The sequence below is a fragment of the Cryptococcus neoformans genome, assembly GCF_000091045.1.
Source record: "Cryptococcus neoformans var. neoformans JEC21 chromosome 14 sequence".
In the NCBI taxonomy this organism is placed as follows: Eukaryota; Fungi; Basidiomycota; class Tremellomycetes; order Tremellales; family Cryptococcaceae; genus Cryptococcus; species Cryptococcus deneoformans.
The window spans coordinates 60,719-77,751 of NC_006683.1; the positions used below are offsets into that span (position 1 = coordinate 60,719).

The window sequence follows — 17,033 nt, forward strand, 5'->3', positions numbered from 1 at the left end:
CCTCATCCCATCTCACTACTGGGGGTCTGGAAACGATCTTCTACTTCAGAGGATATTCTTTTCTTTTTGTCAGTGGAAGATATTCCTAGAAGAGAATTCCAAGCTTGGTTAACAGCCAATGCTCACCTAATTGTAAGTCGTACTTGTTGGTGATGGAAAATTTATTCTGACATGCTTCTCCTGACAGGGGAGACTTGTCTACGAAGAAGTCCATCAGGTTTTGACAGCATCTTCTTGGAGAGCTTCCATGTCTGCTGTGAAAATACTCGCAGCTTTCAATATCCCAAAGGTCTTAGTCTCTGCGATTCTTCCCCCAGTGCTACTACCTCGATTGCTCAAAGCATGCTGGATCAGTGAAGTGACTGAAATAAGGGTGCCAGTGACATCAAATTTGGCCAAGTAAGTAGTCTTTCCCCGATTCAGCTTGGATTTCTCTGATGATTTGACAGATACAGTGTTATATCAAGCTCCACACTCGTTGACAAGGAAGGTGCCAATGGTTACAACCTACCTGACATTGTCCAAGAAATGGTCAGGTGCCTCATCTTGGGGTTGATATTGCACATAGGACTGGAGACACTGTCATTCTTCCGACTTCGCAATTGGTACATCTTGCCTCTCCCATCTCAGAACCCTGTGCTAGTGGTGAGAGTCGATTAGTAGCCGTTGGATATATATGCCGTCATGTTGTAATGATTTTTTAGATAGAAAACACCTTGAATGAAGTATGTATGGAATACGTAACTTGAGGTATCAAAATATTGCTCGGTTTCTGAAGCATCGATCGGGAGTGACTGGGGTGTATTTTGCAGACAAAGAACAGCTCTATGTTTTCAATCTCTCGACCGCATCATGATACATTTGCATCCACCCACTAAAGCATTTCACTGTAGCAGCATATTTCAACTTTGAACCAATTGGCCAGCAGTCATGGATGACCTGATGGGGAATAATAGGATAATAGAAATACGTGCAAAAAGTGAAAGTGTGAGTTTTTTGGTCCAGGTGATTTTTATGGAGTGAGGAAATTACACAAGCCTTTGGTTGATGGGAGCACTATGGGAGGTCAGCATTGCTGTTCTCCACATAGATGCAGAAGGATCGTTAAGCTGGCTCACCGCATATGAGGGGCTAGACGATTCATTCTTGTGTCTAGCTTTTATCAATGGCAATCGGTACTATCTCCTCACAACTATTCAAATTTCTTGGCGCCTATCTTGCTGTTTTCGGCATCGTTAGGTTGTGGGCTAATTTCGGGGGGTGCCGTGGTCGGCTGAAAAATTTCGGGTGAATAATAATGTGGGATGATACATGGCAATTTTGTGCAGTATGGCATGCCAAACAATCTCCCAAAATCTGCCAGGTGAAATCTGCAGAGACATTTCAGGGACAAGGAAAGCTCCTGCATGATGATTACGTTTATGACGTGATGACGGATGAAGAGATGGAAGTGGAAATCGGCGGAAGGCTCGGGCTGGTGCAGCGTGCACGATCAAAGAGGTGAAAAAAGCAGCGAAGCAGATGCTGTATTATGGGGTACTTTGTATCAGATACCAGCTACATAAATAAAATGCGCTCCTTGTAGCTCATAACATCTGAGAAGAAGACATCGGATACGAGGTCATGTGAGATGGCTAATGGGCATTATTTATTTTGCAACGTAATTATAAAACTTTCACTGGCAACTGGGATTGTTAATAGAATAATAACGAACCATAAATGGCTCACCATCATGGGTGGTGATACTTTGGGGGGAAGCGGTGATCGCCGTCAGGGGCCTGTTTTCATAGTAGCTTATTTTTAGGCTTTTTTGGCAACGGGTGACTTAATAATAGTAGCCAACAAGGGAGTCACCGTGCCCCAGACACGATTCCCACAAACCGAATCTTCCATGCTGCCGCCAGCTTTAGTCAGTCCATCCATCTTGCCTCGTCTCTCCTGCATCTTATATCAGTTACAACACCGTAAAACTTTTGTTTATGCATTATCTTTTCAACTCTTTGTCTATCGTCCACGAGCGCGAAGACCACGACAGGTGCTGTACCTGGCCAGAAAGTACGTGACCAGAAGAAAGTAAGGAAAATAAGACGAAAAGTCCGACTTGTTCGCCGCTGAATCTGATTCCTCTTTTCTTCCTTCTGTTTCCACTTTAGTTTTCTTTATTTTCACTATAAACTCGAAAACGCTCCTACACTCTACGGCCTTTCCCCCTTTCTCACTCATATGGTGTGCCATACACCGAAGAGCACCATTTGTCGATGATAACACGCACGCCCTGGGCTTCTCAAAATTCGACCCTTTTGAAAACCAATAATCCTTCTCAAATACGCCATTGGGAGTATGTCCGATCACAATGGGAGCAAGCCTCCTTCAAAGAATGGCTCTTCGACTGTTTCGGTTTGGAATAAGAAGACCTCATCGACGGCTGACAATGTCAAGTATGTTGTGAGCGGTCCACCTACGACACAGGAAGAATGGGATAGGTTCATAACGGAGTGAGTTAGTAATATGAATTCAGTACATCGGTTGCTGAACTCTTTTAGCTATACCATAGGCGGCCTTACTCAGCAGTCCTTTCCTCCTACCAAGTCAGCACAATCGACATCTACCTTGGATGGATCCATTGTTGGCCAGGATGTCATATCCCAAGCATCCATTCTCCCTGCTTCTCCCACTCTGTCCGGTCAAATGCCTTTAACATCCCTTCCCATTGCCTCATCAGAAACGTCTAAAGCTCAAGTATTGGAAAAAAATGACAGTATGAGCCTTGATGACAGAGATACCTTGGATGAGAGCAGTCAGGAGCCCCGTGCTGTTCATCTCAATACATCTTCTTCTGGTCCTTCGAACCAAGACCCTAATATCCCCAACGTTCCCATGACCGACGAGCCCAGGCAATCTCATTCTACAAGCAAACCCGCGGAGGAAAGGACAAAGAAGTTCAAACATCCGCAAGGTATGACTCGGGAGAACATGGAGAAGCTTGGTGATGAGTACAAAATGGAAACGAAACACGGGAAGAAAGCGTCATCGAAACAGGAAAAGAAGGCGAAAGTTCGACCAATGAAGGGAGATTACAGGGAATCATCTGAAGAAGAGCCAAAGAAGCCGAGTAAAAGACGTGCACGTCGGCCGAGGTCGCGAGGGTCTTGGGTCAGTCGACGTGAGCAGTCCCTTGATGATCCCTTTCTCCGTGCTGCTCGAGATGCGTTAGATCCAGCATTATTAGACTCTGCTACCAATTCTTCTACATCAATTTCACTCGCCGACCTTGGTCACAACTTCGCGGCAGAAAGAGTCAGGGTGAGAGAATATTTTCAGAAGAACGGGTATCTTCCTCCACCGCGGCAAACAGAAGAAGCATCCCGACGGCGCCTGCGAGTCATTCGACGACTTGGTCTTGAAAATGCCGAAACATTTCAGGTTGAAACCATTGACAGACTCGCCCGTCTTGCCGTTTCGTTTTTCAAGACTAACGCGGCAGTTATCAGCGTCATCGGCAAAAGCAAACAGCTGTTCCTTTCCGAAATCGGCTTTGGCGCACGGACATGCGACGTGGACATGTCCGTATGTTATCACGCAATGACAATGTCCCAAGCCGGGGATCAGTGTATTGTAATTAACGACGCGAGCAAAGATTGGCGGTTTAGGAAGAATCCACTTGTTGATGAAGGAAGAGGACCAGTGCAGTTCTACGCTGGCTCGCCTTTGAGGGTAGGACAAGGGTCGAAAGAGGCCATTATCGGGACTTTGTGTGTAGTGGACGACAAGCCGAGAGACGATTTTGGAGAGGATCAGCGTGAACTGTTGGCGGATCTTGCGAGGTGTGTAGTGAGCGAGTTGGAATTACTTTACTCTCAACAAGCTGCGATCGAAAGCGCCAAACTTCATCAGATCTCCGTCGACTTCTTACGACGTTCGCTTAAGCATCGGCCGTTAGAGCGTGCGGGAAGATCAGCAGGTATCACAACTGGTTCCGGCTCGACGCCTATGGAAGGTGTCAGGGCTGGTAACGATGGTTCATCCGCGAGTGGTTCGACAAGAAGCTCAGGCAGTCAAAAACGGATTGAAGGAGCAGACGAGCACCAGAGTGATGAGACGGTCGACATCTACGACGAGGCATGTCGAGAGATCCGGTTTGCTCTGGACGCGTACGCTGTCGCTGTCGTCGATCTGTCGCAGTTCCATCTTTTCTACCCGGCTTACCAAAACTCCTCAGCGGGCGCTGGATCAACTCGAGCAGGATCAGTGATGGGGACGATGACGGGGAGCGGAGCGACTACTGTCAGACCTGGGGCATCTTCAAGCATGGACCAAACCACTTCAATGACTTCAACTGTTGAAGAGGAGGATAATCCTTGGGACTCGAAGAAGAAACAGGCTCGCCCAACCTATCCCATGAACGATCCTTTAGCACCTGTTCGTACCCCTCAAGTCCTTTTTATTCCTTCTCGACCGCGAGCAAGGTCAAAGTGGTATAATAAAATTACAGAACAGCAGTCAGGCGATACAGTGGGTCTCTTGCTCTTCTTAATTGCAGGTACTAATTGAGACTAGCAGTTAGCAGTGCTGGGCTACAGTTGTGCCCATGACAACTATGCTTTTAACTTTACTACTTCACCGGCGGCAAGAAAGATTGTGGCCGACTTCATCGCGAACAACGTCACCGTGAGTGTACAGATGCCCGTCATTCACACTGTCATACATTTGCTGATGTCTGCGGATAGACAAGGAAAGTGTGGTACACACGGGATGACAGCGAGGGTATCGCTGCTAGTATAACCCACCTCATGCCTCAAGGCACTGAGACGAGTTTGGCATTGCCTGTATTTGGCTTCGACGGTCAGGTCAGTTTTACGGGCCCGCTCTATGTAGTCTGGTATTTGGTGCTAAATTTGCTATCAAGGTCTCATTTGCAGTTGTCGCGTGCTGGAAAGATCCTCTCTACACATATCCTGCTGGTGCAATGCAGTTCGTTGAAACGATTGCTGGTAGTTTACTGGCGTCTGGTGAGTGATTTGAGTCTCTAAGGTAGCCGATACTAACACATTTGTCATATCAGTGTTGAAGGAACGGTTACTCCAAGCGGAGCGAGCGCAGTTGAACTTCGCTTCAGCCGCCAGTCATGAACTCAGAACACCCCTTCACCAAATCAATGCTGCCGCCAATATCCTTCGAACCTCTCTACAACCTGTTTTGCAGTCTTCTTATGCACCTGACGAAACGCCTTCGCAGCTATCGGCGGATGATCGACAAGAGGTGCTAGCTCAATTAGATCTGATAGACAGCAACAGTTTATCATTAGCGGGTATTTTGGAGAACGTTATCGACACATTGGATGTGGGCAAGATGTCCGAGTCTCAAGGCACTGAGAATGACCACACGCCAGATATCGTCACATCAAGAGATACTTCACGAGCAGTCAGTTTGTCCGCTGCTTTGGAAAAGGTGGTCGACGATGCTATGGAGTTGGAGTCAAAGACGAGGCGTGCCGTGGGAGGAAAGGGTTTGGAGGATGTGGAGGTTATACTGGAAGTGTTGCCGAGGCAGAGGGGTGGATGGTTAACGACCAAAGATATCGGGCCATTGGCTAGAGCTACTGGGAAGGTTATTCACAACGCGATCAAGTTTACAGACAAGTAAGTATTCTTCTTAGGATCATGCTAGCGTTCTGCTGACTTTCGAGCAGGGGCCATGTGCATATCACAGTTCAAGATGTATCTCGCGAAGTCATCTTGCCTGCTGGCTATGATAATTCTCTCAAAGTGTCCACAGTATCAATCGATATCAAAGACAATGGACGTGGAAGTGAGTCTTTTGAGAAATGGAGATTTGGAATACCCTAACTTGCGCCCTGCAGTGTCTGCCAATTTCCTTGATAGAGAGATCCTTCAACCTTTCTCCAAGGAGGATCCTTTTGTTTCTGGTTCTGGTCTTGGCCTCACGCTCACTCAGCGCATCCTCGAACTCATTGGAGGCAAGATCGCCATTGCCTCGTCACCTGGCAAGGGCACATTGGTCCATATTGAAGTTCCAGTTCAACTTCTTAACGATGATAACAACTCCGATCAAGATGATCTTGGTCGTAATGATGGCGCGTCTGACGCGATAGAAGAGTCAAATGCCATTCGAACGGATGGTATCTATCTCATAGGATTTGCCACGGCCAAGAACTCTGCATTACGCCGAGTCGGCAAGTCTCTCACACGGCAGTTGAAACTTCACAAGTGCCGAGTGGTTACCGAGATCAATTACGCCAGCTTAATCGTGACGCCGGAGGGAGGAGTAACCGATGCTGTGTTGGCGAGATTGTGTCGATCAGCGAGGCCATGTGTGCAAGTGATTGTTTTGGAAAGGGACCGGACCAGATACGGTTCCATTTACATTCCAAGCCCTTTGCACGCCCATACCAATCCTCAAAGATCGCCTTCCAGTCCGGCAGCAACTCTTCTCACACCTCAAGATCAGGAGTATCTGGACCGGATTCCTATCATCCGCCTCGCAAGACCACTACGACCTAGTGTTGTAAGACGTATCATGGATCCTACTCCTAGAATGCCCGAAAAACCTGAGAGATACGTATCAGATGTCGTTGGGGGTGATGAGGCAAAGGAAAAAGCCGCGATGGGCGCGAGACCATCCATTGAACATGTTCAAAGGCCGCCATCAGCCAGTGCTCCCTTTAATGAAGGTGCTGAATTTAAACCACATCCGATAACATCAGCATACCCTACAATTTCAACATCTACGGCTCCGCCTGCGACATTGGAGGGAGGTAGCTCGAGTGATGTGGGAAGTGGGAGCGAGACGCAGAATGAGGATCAGCCGTCTGTGTCCTCCATTTCAATGAGCGGTAGCGATATGCGTAGCGGAACGGAAGAACTTTCGGGGATGTCGGTCTCGGCTAATGGAACAAGTGGAGTTAGTGAAATTAGTGAGAGTGCAGTATACGGTGGAAGCGAGACTAGCGACCGTTTAACAACGGAAGTGAATGGTAAAAATGAGAGGAAGTCGGACAAAGCCAGTATGCCGTCGGCAAAAGGCCTTACTTTACTTAAAGGTGAGCTTGAGGAATAATTTACGTCGATAGAAGTTAATAAAATGTAGTGCTTGTCGTGGAGGATAATGTGATCAATCGAAAGATAATGACGACCATGCTTCGACGAGCGGTGGGTCTCTTTGCACACTGTCGGAACGAGATTACTGACTCGAAACCAGTCTTGCAGCTTCGCTGAAGCCGTTGATGGAGTCGACGCTGTGGATCAGTTTTCAACTTTTCAACCCGACTTGGTTCTTCTCGACATAACGATGCCACGCAAAGATGGTTTCGCCGCCGCCGCGGAAATGCGTCGGCTTGAAACAGTCCGTCAGATCGCCGAAAACGATGTTCCCGATCCTTCAAGCCCTATCGCCGCCGAATTGATCGAGAACGCATTACGATCACTTGACCTCAACGCCCATGCACCAGTGCCATCAAGTGCCTGTTCATCTGCTGGAAGCAGCCACAGTATCAAATTGAAGAAGAGAGCAAGGATTATCGCAGTAACGGCCATGAGTGCTGAACACCAAAAGAGGAAGGGGTTATACGAGTGTGGTATTGATCATTGGATGACCAAGCCGTTGAGTATGAGCGTGTTGAGATCGATGGTAGAGAAAATGAAGGAGGAAATCAATGAGGGCACGTAAGATACAAGAACATAGACTGAATTTGGTTACATCCGAGGTATAGTACGAATTTTGAGGATCTTTCTGTCATCACGTCGTCTTGTTACGATGTGTTATTTCTGCCTTTGTCGCATTTGTCATCCATGGATTTGTTATATTTCATAGATTGCATTCGAGATGCCATAATCCATTGTATTTAAAGAGCAATTATTGTTATAGCAACTGTGTTAACACAGTTTCGGCTGCGGTCCTCAGGAAAGAAGAATCGATTGTTAGACAATCCGAATCGTAGAAGACGGATGAGGAGCGAGCGTTTACTGAACATTTAGCAAGTTCGCAAACGATTGGTGGTACCAACGGTGCATATCCATATTCTGTAAATGCAGACACAAGAACCATTAGCATAGTCCCAAACAAATTGCAAGCATACAGAAAATGTGCACGTCTGCCCGACAAACGATCTGATAACGAAAAGAAGCGATTCCGCCGTCTGGTGCATGCGTGGACTCCGTGCCACAGGGGGGTTGTTCCTTATATCCGCCCATTTGATCCCGCGTTCGACATTTAATTCCGCTCTGAAGCCCTTTGGTGCTGAGCAGGGTGCATTGACTTTGCAGCTGGAATGTAAACAACGAATGAACATTACAACAATCCCCGCTGCTCAACTAATCATAGACCATCTCCCAAATGGCAGACAACCCAGTCTTACAGGCGCTCCAGACCCTTTATCACGATCCGGATACCGCAGCGAAGAGGAGAGCAAATGAATGGCTCCAAGAATTTCAACATAGTGTGCGTTCGGGCCTAAAGTCAAAGAGAGCGCAGTGACAACAAGTGCTTATAAATTATACATAGACTGAAGCATGGCAGACTGCACATGTTCTACTCAACGCCCCTGATTCGCCATTAGAAGGGAGGTTATTCTCTGCTCAGACATTGCGTGCCAAAGTATGTTCCTTTATCCTTATTCCTAAGACTTAACGCTGACAGTCATCTTTTTGCAAGATCACATACGACCTCTCCCAACTCCCACGCGAATCCCTACCACCCCTCCGCGACTCCCTGCTTAACATCCTCCTACCCCTCTCCTCCTCTTCTGCCCCGACCGGCTCCAAAGCTGTCCTTCTTCAACTATGTCTCGCCATCTCCGACCTTGCTCTCCAAATGCCCGAATGGGAAAATGTCGTACCCAACATGATTGAGAGGTTTGGGACGGACCCAGGGACGGTGACAGTGTTACTGTTGTTTTTGAAGACATTGCCGGAGGAAGCGACGAATCCGAGGATACCGCTCGCGCAAGATGAGGCGAGGGCGATTCTGAATCGGTTGGTTAGTGGCTCGGCGGGGAGGGTCTTGGAGGTCTTGACAATGTATATCCAAGCCGAGGGTAACGTTTTCATTATTTATTGTTTCTAAATATCACCTTCGCTGACGCTTAACAGGCGTGACAACGTCTATCCAAATATCCGTATTCGAAGCTCTCCGAAGCTGGCTTCAAGCCGGCGAAGTGACCGCTTCCCAAGTCGCCGCAACCCCCCTCTTCTCGGCCGCTCTCTCCGCCCTCGCTTCTGATCAGCTATTCGACGCTGCTGTTGACGTCCTGTGTGATCTCATCCATGAAACTCAGGAATTAAACGACAATATGACTGTCGTCCAAGAAATTATTCCGAGGGTGATTGCTTTACGGGGAGAAGTGGAGAGGTATAAGGATGACCCGGATAGGGTGAGGGGATACTGTAGGATACTCTGTGAGGCGGGAGAGTGTTATCAAAGCCTAATCGTCCAGCACCCAGGGGACTTGTTACCCCTCGTCCAAGCTATCGCCGAATGCGCCGCCTACCCTGACCTCGATATTGTACCCATCACATTTTACTTCTGGTACGCCCTCTCCGAATCTCTCGAACGTCAAGAAAACTTCTCCCAAAATCCTGCTTACTCACCCATTCTCTCCATCTTCTCCGACCTCCAATCCATCATCATTTCTCACCTCCACTTCCCGCCCGACGACGAACAACAAACCGCGCAAGAACGCGATGAATTCCGTACATTCCGACACCGGATGGGCGATACCCTCAAAGACTGCTGCCACGTCCTCGGCGCCACAGTATGCCTCAAAAAATCATACGACCTCATCCTCTCCGCGCTCTCTCAACCATCCCCCTCATGGCAAGCGATCGAAGCACCCCTCTTCTCCATGCGATCCATGGGTGCCGAAGTGGATCCTAACGACGATGAAGTCCTCCCACACATCATGGCCCTCCTTCCAACCCTCCCGCAACATCCTAAAATCAGGTATGCGTCCATCCTTGTCATCTCTCGCTACTCACCATGGCTCAACCGACACCCCGAACATCTCACATTCACCTTATCCTACGTGTCGGCAGGGTTTGAAATGGCGGACGAACAAGTTTCCGCCGCGGCAGCCCATGCGATGAAGTTTATCTGCCAAGACTGCACGACTCATCTTGTCCCCTTTTTGCCCCAGCTCCACACGTTTATGGAGAGTATAGGCGAGAGGCTGGGGCAAGAGGATGTGGTGGAAGTCTGCGAAGCCATCGCGTACATTATCGACGGTATGCTCCCTGCTGAAGCAGCTTCTGCGCTTTTGCAATTCTGTTCCCCCCTCATCACCCGTATCCAAACTCTCCTCTCGCTCTCCCCCTCTGCTCCCACCTCCTCGGTATCAGTGTCGGAGGGTGACCTCGAAAAAGTCTCAGACACCCTTGAACAAATAGATGCATACCTGTCTATCGTCCGTACCCTCTCCCCATTCCCTCCTTCATGCTACTCAACCGCTGAAAGGGTATATGCGATATTGGATGTGTTGTTGGAGAATTTTGGAGGGGTGTATCATGTCTCGGAGAAGGTGGGGTCTGTATTGAGGAGAGGTTTGATTTTTTTCCCGGCTGAGGTGCTTGTCGGGGCTGGGGCCGGAGCTGAAGGCGAAAGCGGAGGGAGAAGAGGGGAAGAAGGAGGAATGGTGTCCCAACTGATCAAGCGGATGCAAACAAGCTTTGAAGAAACGGGGTACGCTAGTTATTTATGGATAATGGGTAAAGTGGTAGACAAATTTGGCGATATGGTCCTGTCTTCCACCTCGAGAGGAGAAACAGACGGAGCCGGGAGAATGGTAGGAGAGTTGTTGGGGAGAGCGTTTGAAGGTGTGACAACTTCTCTTGGGAGGTTGTTGGAAAGGAAAGTTGCCGTTGAGATACCCGACGGTAGGTCTTTTTTTTTTTTCTTCCCTTTCCCTCTCGCCCTCCTCAACCCCAGCCTCAGTCCCTTGGAAGAACAAAAGCTAACTACCCTTTCTCTCTCCCAACACCCCTCCTCTACCCCTACCTTCCTGAAAAATCTGGGAAAAAACAGTGCTGGACGATTACGTCCACCTCTTCCTCTCATACCTCATCCACCTTCCGCCAATCCTAGCTTCCCCTTTGCTTCCCCTCGCACTCTCGCATACCCTTCAAGCTCTTACTTGTCCAGCGACAAGCATCATTCTCACTTCGCTCGACGTCCTCGCCCTTCTTTCTTCCCATCTATCCCCTTCCCCTTCCCCGTCCGCCACGTCCACTTCCTCCTCTCGCCCATCGACGCCGAAAAACCCAACAGCAGTCCGCCCGATGTTCGCTCAGTACGCCCGCCCCACACTCTCCCTCCTCCTTAAGGGCCTCATTGCCGATTTCCCGGATGAAGCTTCCGAACCCATCGGCCAAGTCCTCGTGCATTTTGCGATAGCGTTTGGTGGTAGTGGGGGGGAGATGGAGGCGTGGGTGAGGGAGGCGTTGGCTGGTGTGGGTGGGCATTTGGTGCTGCCGGCTGATAAAGAGGCATTTTTGGGGCATATTCATGAGTACGTCTCTCTTCTCCCTCCCCTCCTCTTCCATATCCCATTATATCTCATGGTAGAGAGACGAAGAAAATGCTAACTTGTTTTCTGCCTAACTTATCTCCCAGATGCATCGCCAACGGTCAGCCGGAAAAGATCAAGTACGCTTTACACGGTTTGTTAAGAGCTGCAAGGCGGATGAGAGAGAGAGGAAGACAGAGTAGGAAAAGTCTTGGAGCGGTATAATTCTGCAACCCAGAATCCCTTATCTTCTTCGCTTCGGACTCTGCGCATGCTCGCTTGTATCCGGGGTTGTGTGCTGGGATCGAGTTGGGGAGAGATTATGGGTGTCAGACAGAGGGAAAAGGGGGAAAGGGGGAATGGGGAATGGGGGAGCACGGATAGACGGTAATAGGACAAAAAAAAATCAGTGGAGTGTAGAATAAAGAAATCAACTTTCCAGATATCTCTTTTTAGCAATCAGCATGGGTGGATGGTAATAAGCATGGACAGATGGTACTTTTGTCATAATCTTGGGCTGGTTAGAGCCTGGTGAGGGGAGGAGGGATATAGAATGTCGAGCAGGGAGGGAGAGGAAGAGGAAAATGCATGCATGATACGTGAATTTCCAAACTCGGCGAAACTGCAGGGGGATCATGAGCTTGATCGATGTGATGTGAGATGAAATGAAACTGAGCGGCAAAAGATTATGGTGCTACTACCTAGTGGATAACAGTTTGGATTTTTTGAGGAGGGACAAAGCTTTGTACATGTTTATGTTTTTTTTTCTTCATATCTTTTGCAGGCCATTCATTCCTGCCGATTCAATATTTTACTCGAGGAATTCCTCCGAAAAGAATGAAAGAGAAAAAAGCTTTTATGGTTCATAGGATATTCCAATCGCACGATAGGAAATCATATGTATACCCGAGTCCACAGTCTTTCGTAGACCTCAAGTGATCAATATTGTTGTCCTTCAGTTACTATATATGCTACCAGGTCAGATCTATCCATCCTCAAATTATCGAAATCATCGCTGCGGTCGGCCTTTGAGCCGGCTTTTGCCCCTGCAAGCTTCGCTCCATTCCAGTCCCTCATCTCTCTTCCAGTAGAATGCATGTTTCCCATTGATCGGCCTAATGCTCGTGAAAGTCACCTTATTCGACGTTTGAAGGGCGGCGTTCCCTTTTCATGCAGGGGTATACACTTGATGATCAGTTCCTCTGCGAGATGGCTTCTTCTGAGATGCCGAACTACACGCTTCACTCTACCTCGTCTCTAGTTTGCCATTAAAGGCCAACATATTTTTTCTTCCAACTAACTCCCTTTCGTCCTGTTCCGCTCCTCATCCTGATATTCGAGGGATTCTTGCTGCTGTTCAAGCTGTTGTTCCTGGCGCTTTGGGTGGTTATTCGGCTGGGCAAGTCTGCCCAACCCAGCCACAAATCATCTCTTGCAACTTACTCGACGATTATAAATTACGGAAGGTTAAAAATCTCCGAAAATGTTCGCTGTTCCCGTTCAACCGTTGATCATCGCCACAATAGAACAGCTTTCTCGCTCTAATTTGAGGACAAGGTAATATCGTCGAAATTGATAAGATAGTCCTATCATATCGTATCGAACATCCACATCTTTGTTAATTCTGTGTGGGCGGTCAAACCATGCCATCTCTGTCGCAGTGTAAGTCAAAAAATGAACAACTTCGGATCCTTGATCTGTACCTGACAGTAGGACGATGGAAAGCAAGCTGGAAATGATTAACGTCAGCTCTGAACAAGTACGCTCAAATAAACTAAGTCTGCGGATTGATTGTTACATTGTAAGACTGTGAACTTGGAGTATCCACACCCTTTATCCTTTTGATTCACCTCCTACTTTCCACAATAGCCATATCTGTGTTTAGTCCTGATTTCCAGCGACAGACCACATGATCGCTACACAAAATAGTCTAGCGCGTCGAAGGAGTCCGACCACCGCCGAAGCAATCCAGTTAGAAGAGCATGGAGGTTATATATTTACCAAGGGTTGATGCAGCTGATGTATAAGTCGGCCCATGGTTGCTGATATGCTTTTGAAGTAATTGTTGTATCTGCGATAATACCCTATTAAAAGCTAGGTAAAAGAAGAATGACCTGATACAATGATAATGTTAGTTGATAGTTATACACTAACCATGATATAATCAGCTATCGTCTATCAAGATTTGAAGGCATGTGACAATGATTATCACGAGTCAAACTCACTATTAATTCTATTAATTGTCATGTTCTTTCCTAGTTGCTGGCCAGATTAAGATGCGTCGTTACTTCTCAAATCTCTTCATCCTTCTCTCCACAATCTCCTTCAGAGGGCATGCGCTGCTTTCTGGAGGATTTGTGCCTTCCTTCTCTGCCGTCTGGTACATATTGAGGCAGCATTTGTAGAGCGCAAATACTTGAGATTGACATTTGGATTCGTCATAGTTGTTGCGTTGGATGCAGGACTGGATTTCACAAGCTGCGTATGGTGGTGAGTGACAAAATCATTGGAAAGTTTGCAGATTTGTCTACCTTCTGCTTGACAATCTTGCGGTTGGCCCATAATGCTGTAATGTCTGTGTTTTGGAACCACAGATGGAAAATGGAAGGAAAGAGCAGACCTTCTTGGAGTAAATCAGGCGGGAGTAAATCGTCGGCTATGACGATGAAACCGACGGCCAGTTGTTCTCAAAACGATGACATCACCTTTTAATTTTTTAAGCCGCCCAATTAACCTTTATTTATCCGGAAAGAGACGGCGCTCTGTCGGTGTCGTCGAGCGTCCGATGTCGAGGTTTGTTAACTTGATTAAAATGTTTGTTCGGCTGTCCAGAACTCATTATAGCAATGTCACAATCATCATGGCCGCCAGAACTGAAGTGAGTTTCACAAAAAATGGATTGCTACTGACAAAATTGTGCAGAGCGTGGGTTCAGAACTGCCTTGCGAGAGCGACAGCATCAAACAAGGATGCGGTCAATAACGAGCTCAAGAAGGTCAGTGGCTGCAACAAAGTTAATGAGATGGAACTGATTGTGTCTAGGTCTTGTTTGAGGCGCATGCTCAAGGAACAATCAACACGACAGATTGGTCCAAGGTCGAGCTTCAAGCGTGAGCACTCAACTTCAATACGCATATACACCTCTCTAACCCTGACATAACTTCGTACAGTCTCAAGTCGCAAGCACAACGGACGACCTATACTCCTCAACCGACTTATGCAGTGTCATCCCCTGCATTATCGGCATCGTCGTCCGCTTCAACATTAACCAAAGATACCACTTTGAAGAAAAAAAAAAAGAAGAACAACGGTACTTCCACTTCAAGTTTTCCCTCACCGTACCTATTTTCTGGTTCTGCCGAAGAAGAAGAAGCCAAGGCTCGCCGCGCAGCACGATTTCAAAAACCAGCAGCTACACCGTCGTCAAATCATGCCGCAGCCTCGGGCGGTATTGGGACGTGGTTCGTGGATGATGCAATAGGTAGTGGTGGACTCGGGATGGTTCCCGGGCAGGTAGGCAAACGAAAAATTATGGGCAAGGGTAATTTGGGTTATGGAGGTGCTGTCGTTCAAGAAGTTGATCCTGTAAGTCACTCTGTTCATATAGTGCGAATTATCAGCTAATTGTTGGCTAGAATGTCATTGATTGGGATGCCTATACCATCCGAGGGACTTCGACAAAACTTGAAAAATCCTACTTGCGACTAACCTCTGTGTGTCCATTTTCGACGCATTACCGAGTGGGGAGAACTGACTTCAAATTATAGGAACCTTCACCTGCTGACATACGGCCTCTTCCCGTTCTTGAGCAGACTTTAGAACTACTGAAATCCAGATGGAAGAATGAGCACAACTATGCTTATGCTCTGGATCAGTTCAAAAGTATGAGACAGGATCTGACAGTGAATATTGATTTCTAATCCATCTTATTCGTGGTCTAACCTGTCTGCTAGGTTCAACGAATTAAGAACGACTTTACCGTCAAAGTCTACGAAATCCACGCTCGAATAGCATTAGAAGCGGTGCGTCATATACCGTAGCTATGTTAGGATACTTACTAACGTCCAGAATAGAAGGACCTGGGTGAATATAATCAATGTCAGTCTATGTTACGGCAGCTGTACGAGTTAGGTCTGCATGGTCATCCCGAAGAATTCCTGTCCTACCGTATCATGTACTTGTTACATACGCGTAATCGCAGTGGTGAGTTTTGGGGTAAGCTGTTTTCTCGGGATCTGCTGACATGTATTAGATATGGCTACTCTTCTTGCACAACTAACAGAAGCCGAAAAACAGCATCCCGCTGTAAAGCACTCGCTCGATGTTCATGCCGCCCTATCTACCTCTAACTATCATCGATTCTTCCGTTTATTTATCACCGCACCCAATATGAGTGGATACATCATGGACCATTTCGTGGAGCGAGAACGCATGTCTGCTTTGGCCGTCATGTCTAAAGCGTGAGTGTTGTTCACCATGGTTCGTTTAACGACTAACGTTTGTTGCAATAGTTACATGACCCTTCCGTTAGATTATATCTTTCACACCCTTGCATTTGACTCTGAAGACGAGACACACCAATTCCTGACCGAACACAACGCCGCAGTCTACACCAACCTCCATGCCTCACACGGATTCAGAACGCCTTTGCATGATCTTATATGGGACTGCAGGAAGGCGCACTCAGCTTGTCAGAAGGGAATGGAAAAGTATCGGGTTGTGGATCTGAAGGGTCAAGTGGATTAATCTGGTGCGCCCCAAGATGTACAAGGTAACGTTTGTTTTCTTGCTCATTCTCACGTTTTTTCTTGATGGGTTCTGGGATGGGATAATCAAGGACATTCAATCCGGACAGGATGGCAAGTTGTTTTGTCCTCCAGAGAATGCGAAGATGATGTACGGATTGTTTGTATAAATCATACGGTATGGTACGAGGGGAGCGTCTAAAAATGTTATGCTATTCACTACACTTTTTACTTCCAAGTGGTGGCGAGCGGTATCTAGCGACTTGTATTCTAACTGTGCATGCAGAGACATACATGCTTACGATCCTCTGCTCTCTTATCTTTCCCTCTTTTTTCTCCGTTCTCTCTCGCGTTCTCGACCTGGGCCCTCACTTCTTCTCTCTTCCCTCTTTCTCGCTTTCGGTGTCTCCCTCTCCTCCCCTCCTCTCTCACTTGTTATTTCTCTCCCTCTTTTCTCGAATTTGCATCTTACCCAGATTATCCCTCGTCAGCGCTCCCACCGCCATCTCGACCTTTAATCTTTGTTCGCCCACCTCAGCTTCTTCATTCTTCTCCAATTTTCCCGGCTTCTCCGACTGTCCGGATACACCTGATACACCCGATACCCCTGATCGAGCTGATTCCGCTGCCGAGCGTCCTTTTCGGTTCGCTTGTCTTTGCTATGAATAGTGGGTCGTTGTCACTCTTCTTTTTCCATCAAGAGCAGATAAAGGAAGAAGAGTAATTTTGCCCAAAGCTGGGTGTCGGTGCTCGTACGAGCCTAACCCCGAACT

At 47.5% G+C, this 17,033-nt stretch overlaps 4 protein-coding genes across 4 annotated transcripts; 3 read left to right on the forward strand and 1 right to left on the reverse strand.

The window, feature by feature from the left end:
* Positions 1-1,989: 1,989 nt before the first annotated feature.
* On the forward strand, positions 1,990-7,841 carry CNN00160 (protein-histidine kinase, putative). Its single transcript, XM_024658352.1, has 11 exons — positions 1,990-2,073; positions 2,154-2,495; positions 2,544-4,512; positions 4,561-4,668; positions 4,728-4,847; positions 4,907-5,009; positions 5,063-5,639; positions 5,690-5,808; positions 5,861-7,060; positions 7,108-7,169; positions 7,219-7,841. The coding sequence occupies exons 2-11, from the start codon at positions 2,341-2,343 to the stop codon at positions 7,684-7,686; spliced, it is 4,881 nt and encodes a 1,626-aa protein (XP_024514034.1). The 5' UTR covers positions 1,990-2,073; positions 2,154-2,340; the 3' UTR covers positions 7,687-7,841.
* Positions 7,842-8,311: 470 nt separating this feature from the next.
* On the forward strand, positions 8,312-12,108 carry CNN00170 (nuclear localization sequence binding protein, putative). Its single transcript, XM_568525.1, has 6 exons — positions 8,312-8,457; positions 8,521-8,613; positions 8,671-9,052; positions 9,108-10,886; positions 11,035-11,518; positions 11,623-12,108. The coding sequence occupies exons 1-6, from the start codon at positions 8,353-8,355 to the stop codon at positions 11,738-11,740; spliced, it is 2,961 nt and encodes a 986-aa protein (XP_568525.1). The 5' UTR covers positions 8,312-8,352; the 3' UTR covers positions 11,741-12,108.
* A 344-nt stretch (positions 12,109-12,452) lies between these two features.
* Positions 12,453-14,144, reverse strand: CNN00175 (hypothetical protein). The gene is made up of 3 exons (XM_024658867.1): positions 14,047-14,144; positions 13,741-13,993; positions 12,453-13,664 (listed from the first exon to the last, which is right to left on the reverse strand). The coding sequence occupies exons 1-2, from the start codon at positions 14,075-14,077 to the stop codon at positions 13,800-13,802; spliced, it is 225 nt and encodes a 74-aa protein (XP_024514683.1). The 5' UTR covers positions 14,078-14,144; the 3' UTR covers positions 12,453-13,664; positions 13,741-13,799.
* A 185-nt stretch (positions 14,145-14,329) lies between these two features.
* CNN00180 (nucleus protein, putative) lies at positions 14,330-16,523 on the forward strand. Its single transcript, XM_024658353.1, has 10 exons — positions 14,330-14,393; positions 14,438-14,510; positions 14,558-14,625; positions 14,686-15,100; positions 15,151-15,228; positions 15,283-15,417; positions 15,469-15,537; positions 15,589-15,718; positions 15,768-15,975; positions 16,027-16,523. Exons 1-10 carry the CDS (start codon positions 14,362-14,364, stop codon positions 16,259-16,261), a joined length of 1,443 nt encoding a protein of 480 aa, XP_024514035.1. The 5' UTR covers positions 14,330-14,361; the 3' UTR covers positions 16,262-16,523.
* The last annotated feature ends 510 nt before the right edge of the window (positions 16,524-17,033 follow it).

What these genes read in the sequence shown, in the direction of transcription:
- CNN00160 (XM_024658352.1), top strand. Translation starts at nt 2,341, where the DNA reads ATGTCCGATCACAATGGGAGCAAGCCTCCTTCAAAGAATGGCTCTTCG. An exon ending in AACAGCAGTCAGGCGATACA is followed by an intron (nt 4,513 to 4,560) that starts GTGGGTCTCTTG and finishes TGAGACTAGCAG; the next exon opens with TTAGCAGTGCTGGGCTACAG. An exon ending in TCATCGCGAACAACGTCACC is followed by an intron (nt 4,669 to 4,727) that starts GTGAGTGTACAG and finishes GTCTGCGGATAG; the next exon opens with ACAAGGAAAGTGTGGTACAC.
- CNN00170 (XM_568525.1), top strand. Translation starts at nt 8,353, where the DNA reads ATGGCAGACAACCCAGTCTTACAGGCGCTCCAGACCCTTTATCACGAT. An exon ending in CTCAGACATTGCGTGCCAAA is followed by an intron (nt 8,614 to 8,670) that starts GTATGTTCCTTT and finishes TCTTTTTGCAAG; the next exon opens with ATCACATACGACCTCTCCCA. An exon ending in AATGTATATCCAAGCCGAGG is followed by an intron (nt 9,053 to 9,107) that starts GTAACGTTTTCA and finishes GACGCTTAACAG; the next exon opens with GCGTGACAACGTCTATCCAA.
- CNN00175 (XM_024658867.1), bottom strand. Translation starts at nt 14,077, where the DNA reads ATGGGCCAACCGCAAGATTGTCAAGCAGAAG. An exon ending in GCAAGATTGTCAAGCAGAAG is followed by an intron (nt 13,994 to 14,046) that starts GTAGACAAATCT and finishes CACCATACGCAG; the next exon opens with CTTGTGAAATCCAGTCCTGC.
- CNN00180 (XM_024658353.1), top strand. Translation starts at nt 14,362, where the DNA reads ATGTCACAATCATCATGGCCGCCAGAACTGAA. An exon ending in TCATGGCCGCCAGAACTGAA is followed by an intron (nt 14,394 to 14,437) that starts GTGAGTTTCACA and finishes AAAATTGTGCAG; the next exon opens with AGCGTGGGTTCAGAACTGCC. An exon ending in CCTACTTGCGACTAACCTCT is followed by an intron (nt 15,229 to 15,282) that starts GTGTGTCCATTT and finishes TTCAAATTATAG; the next exon opens with GAACCTTCACCTGCTGACAT.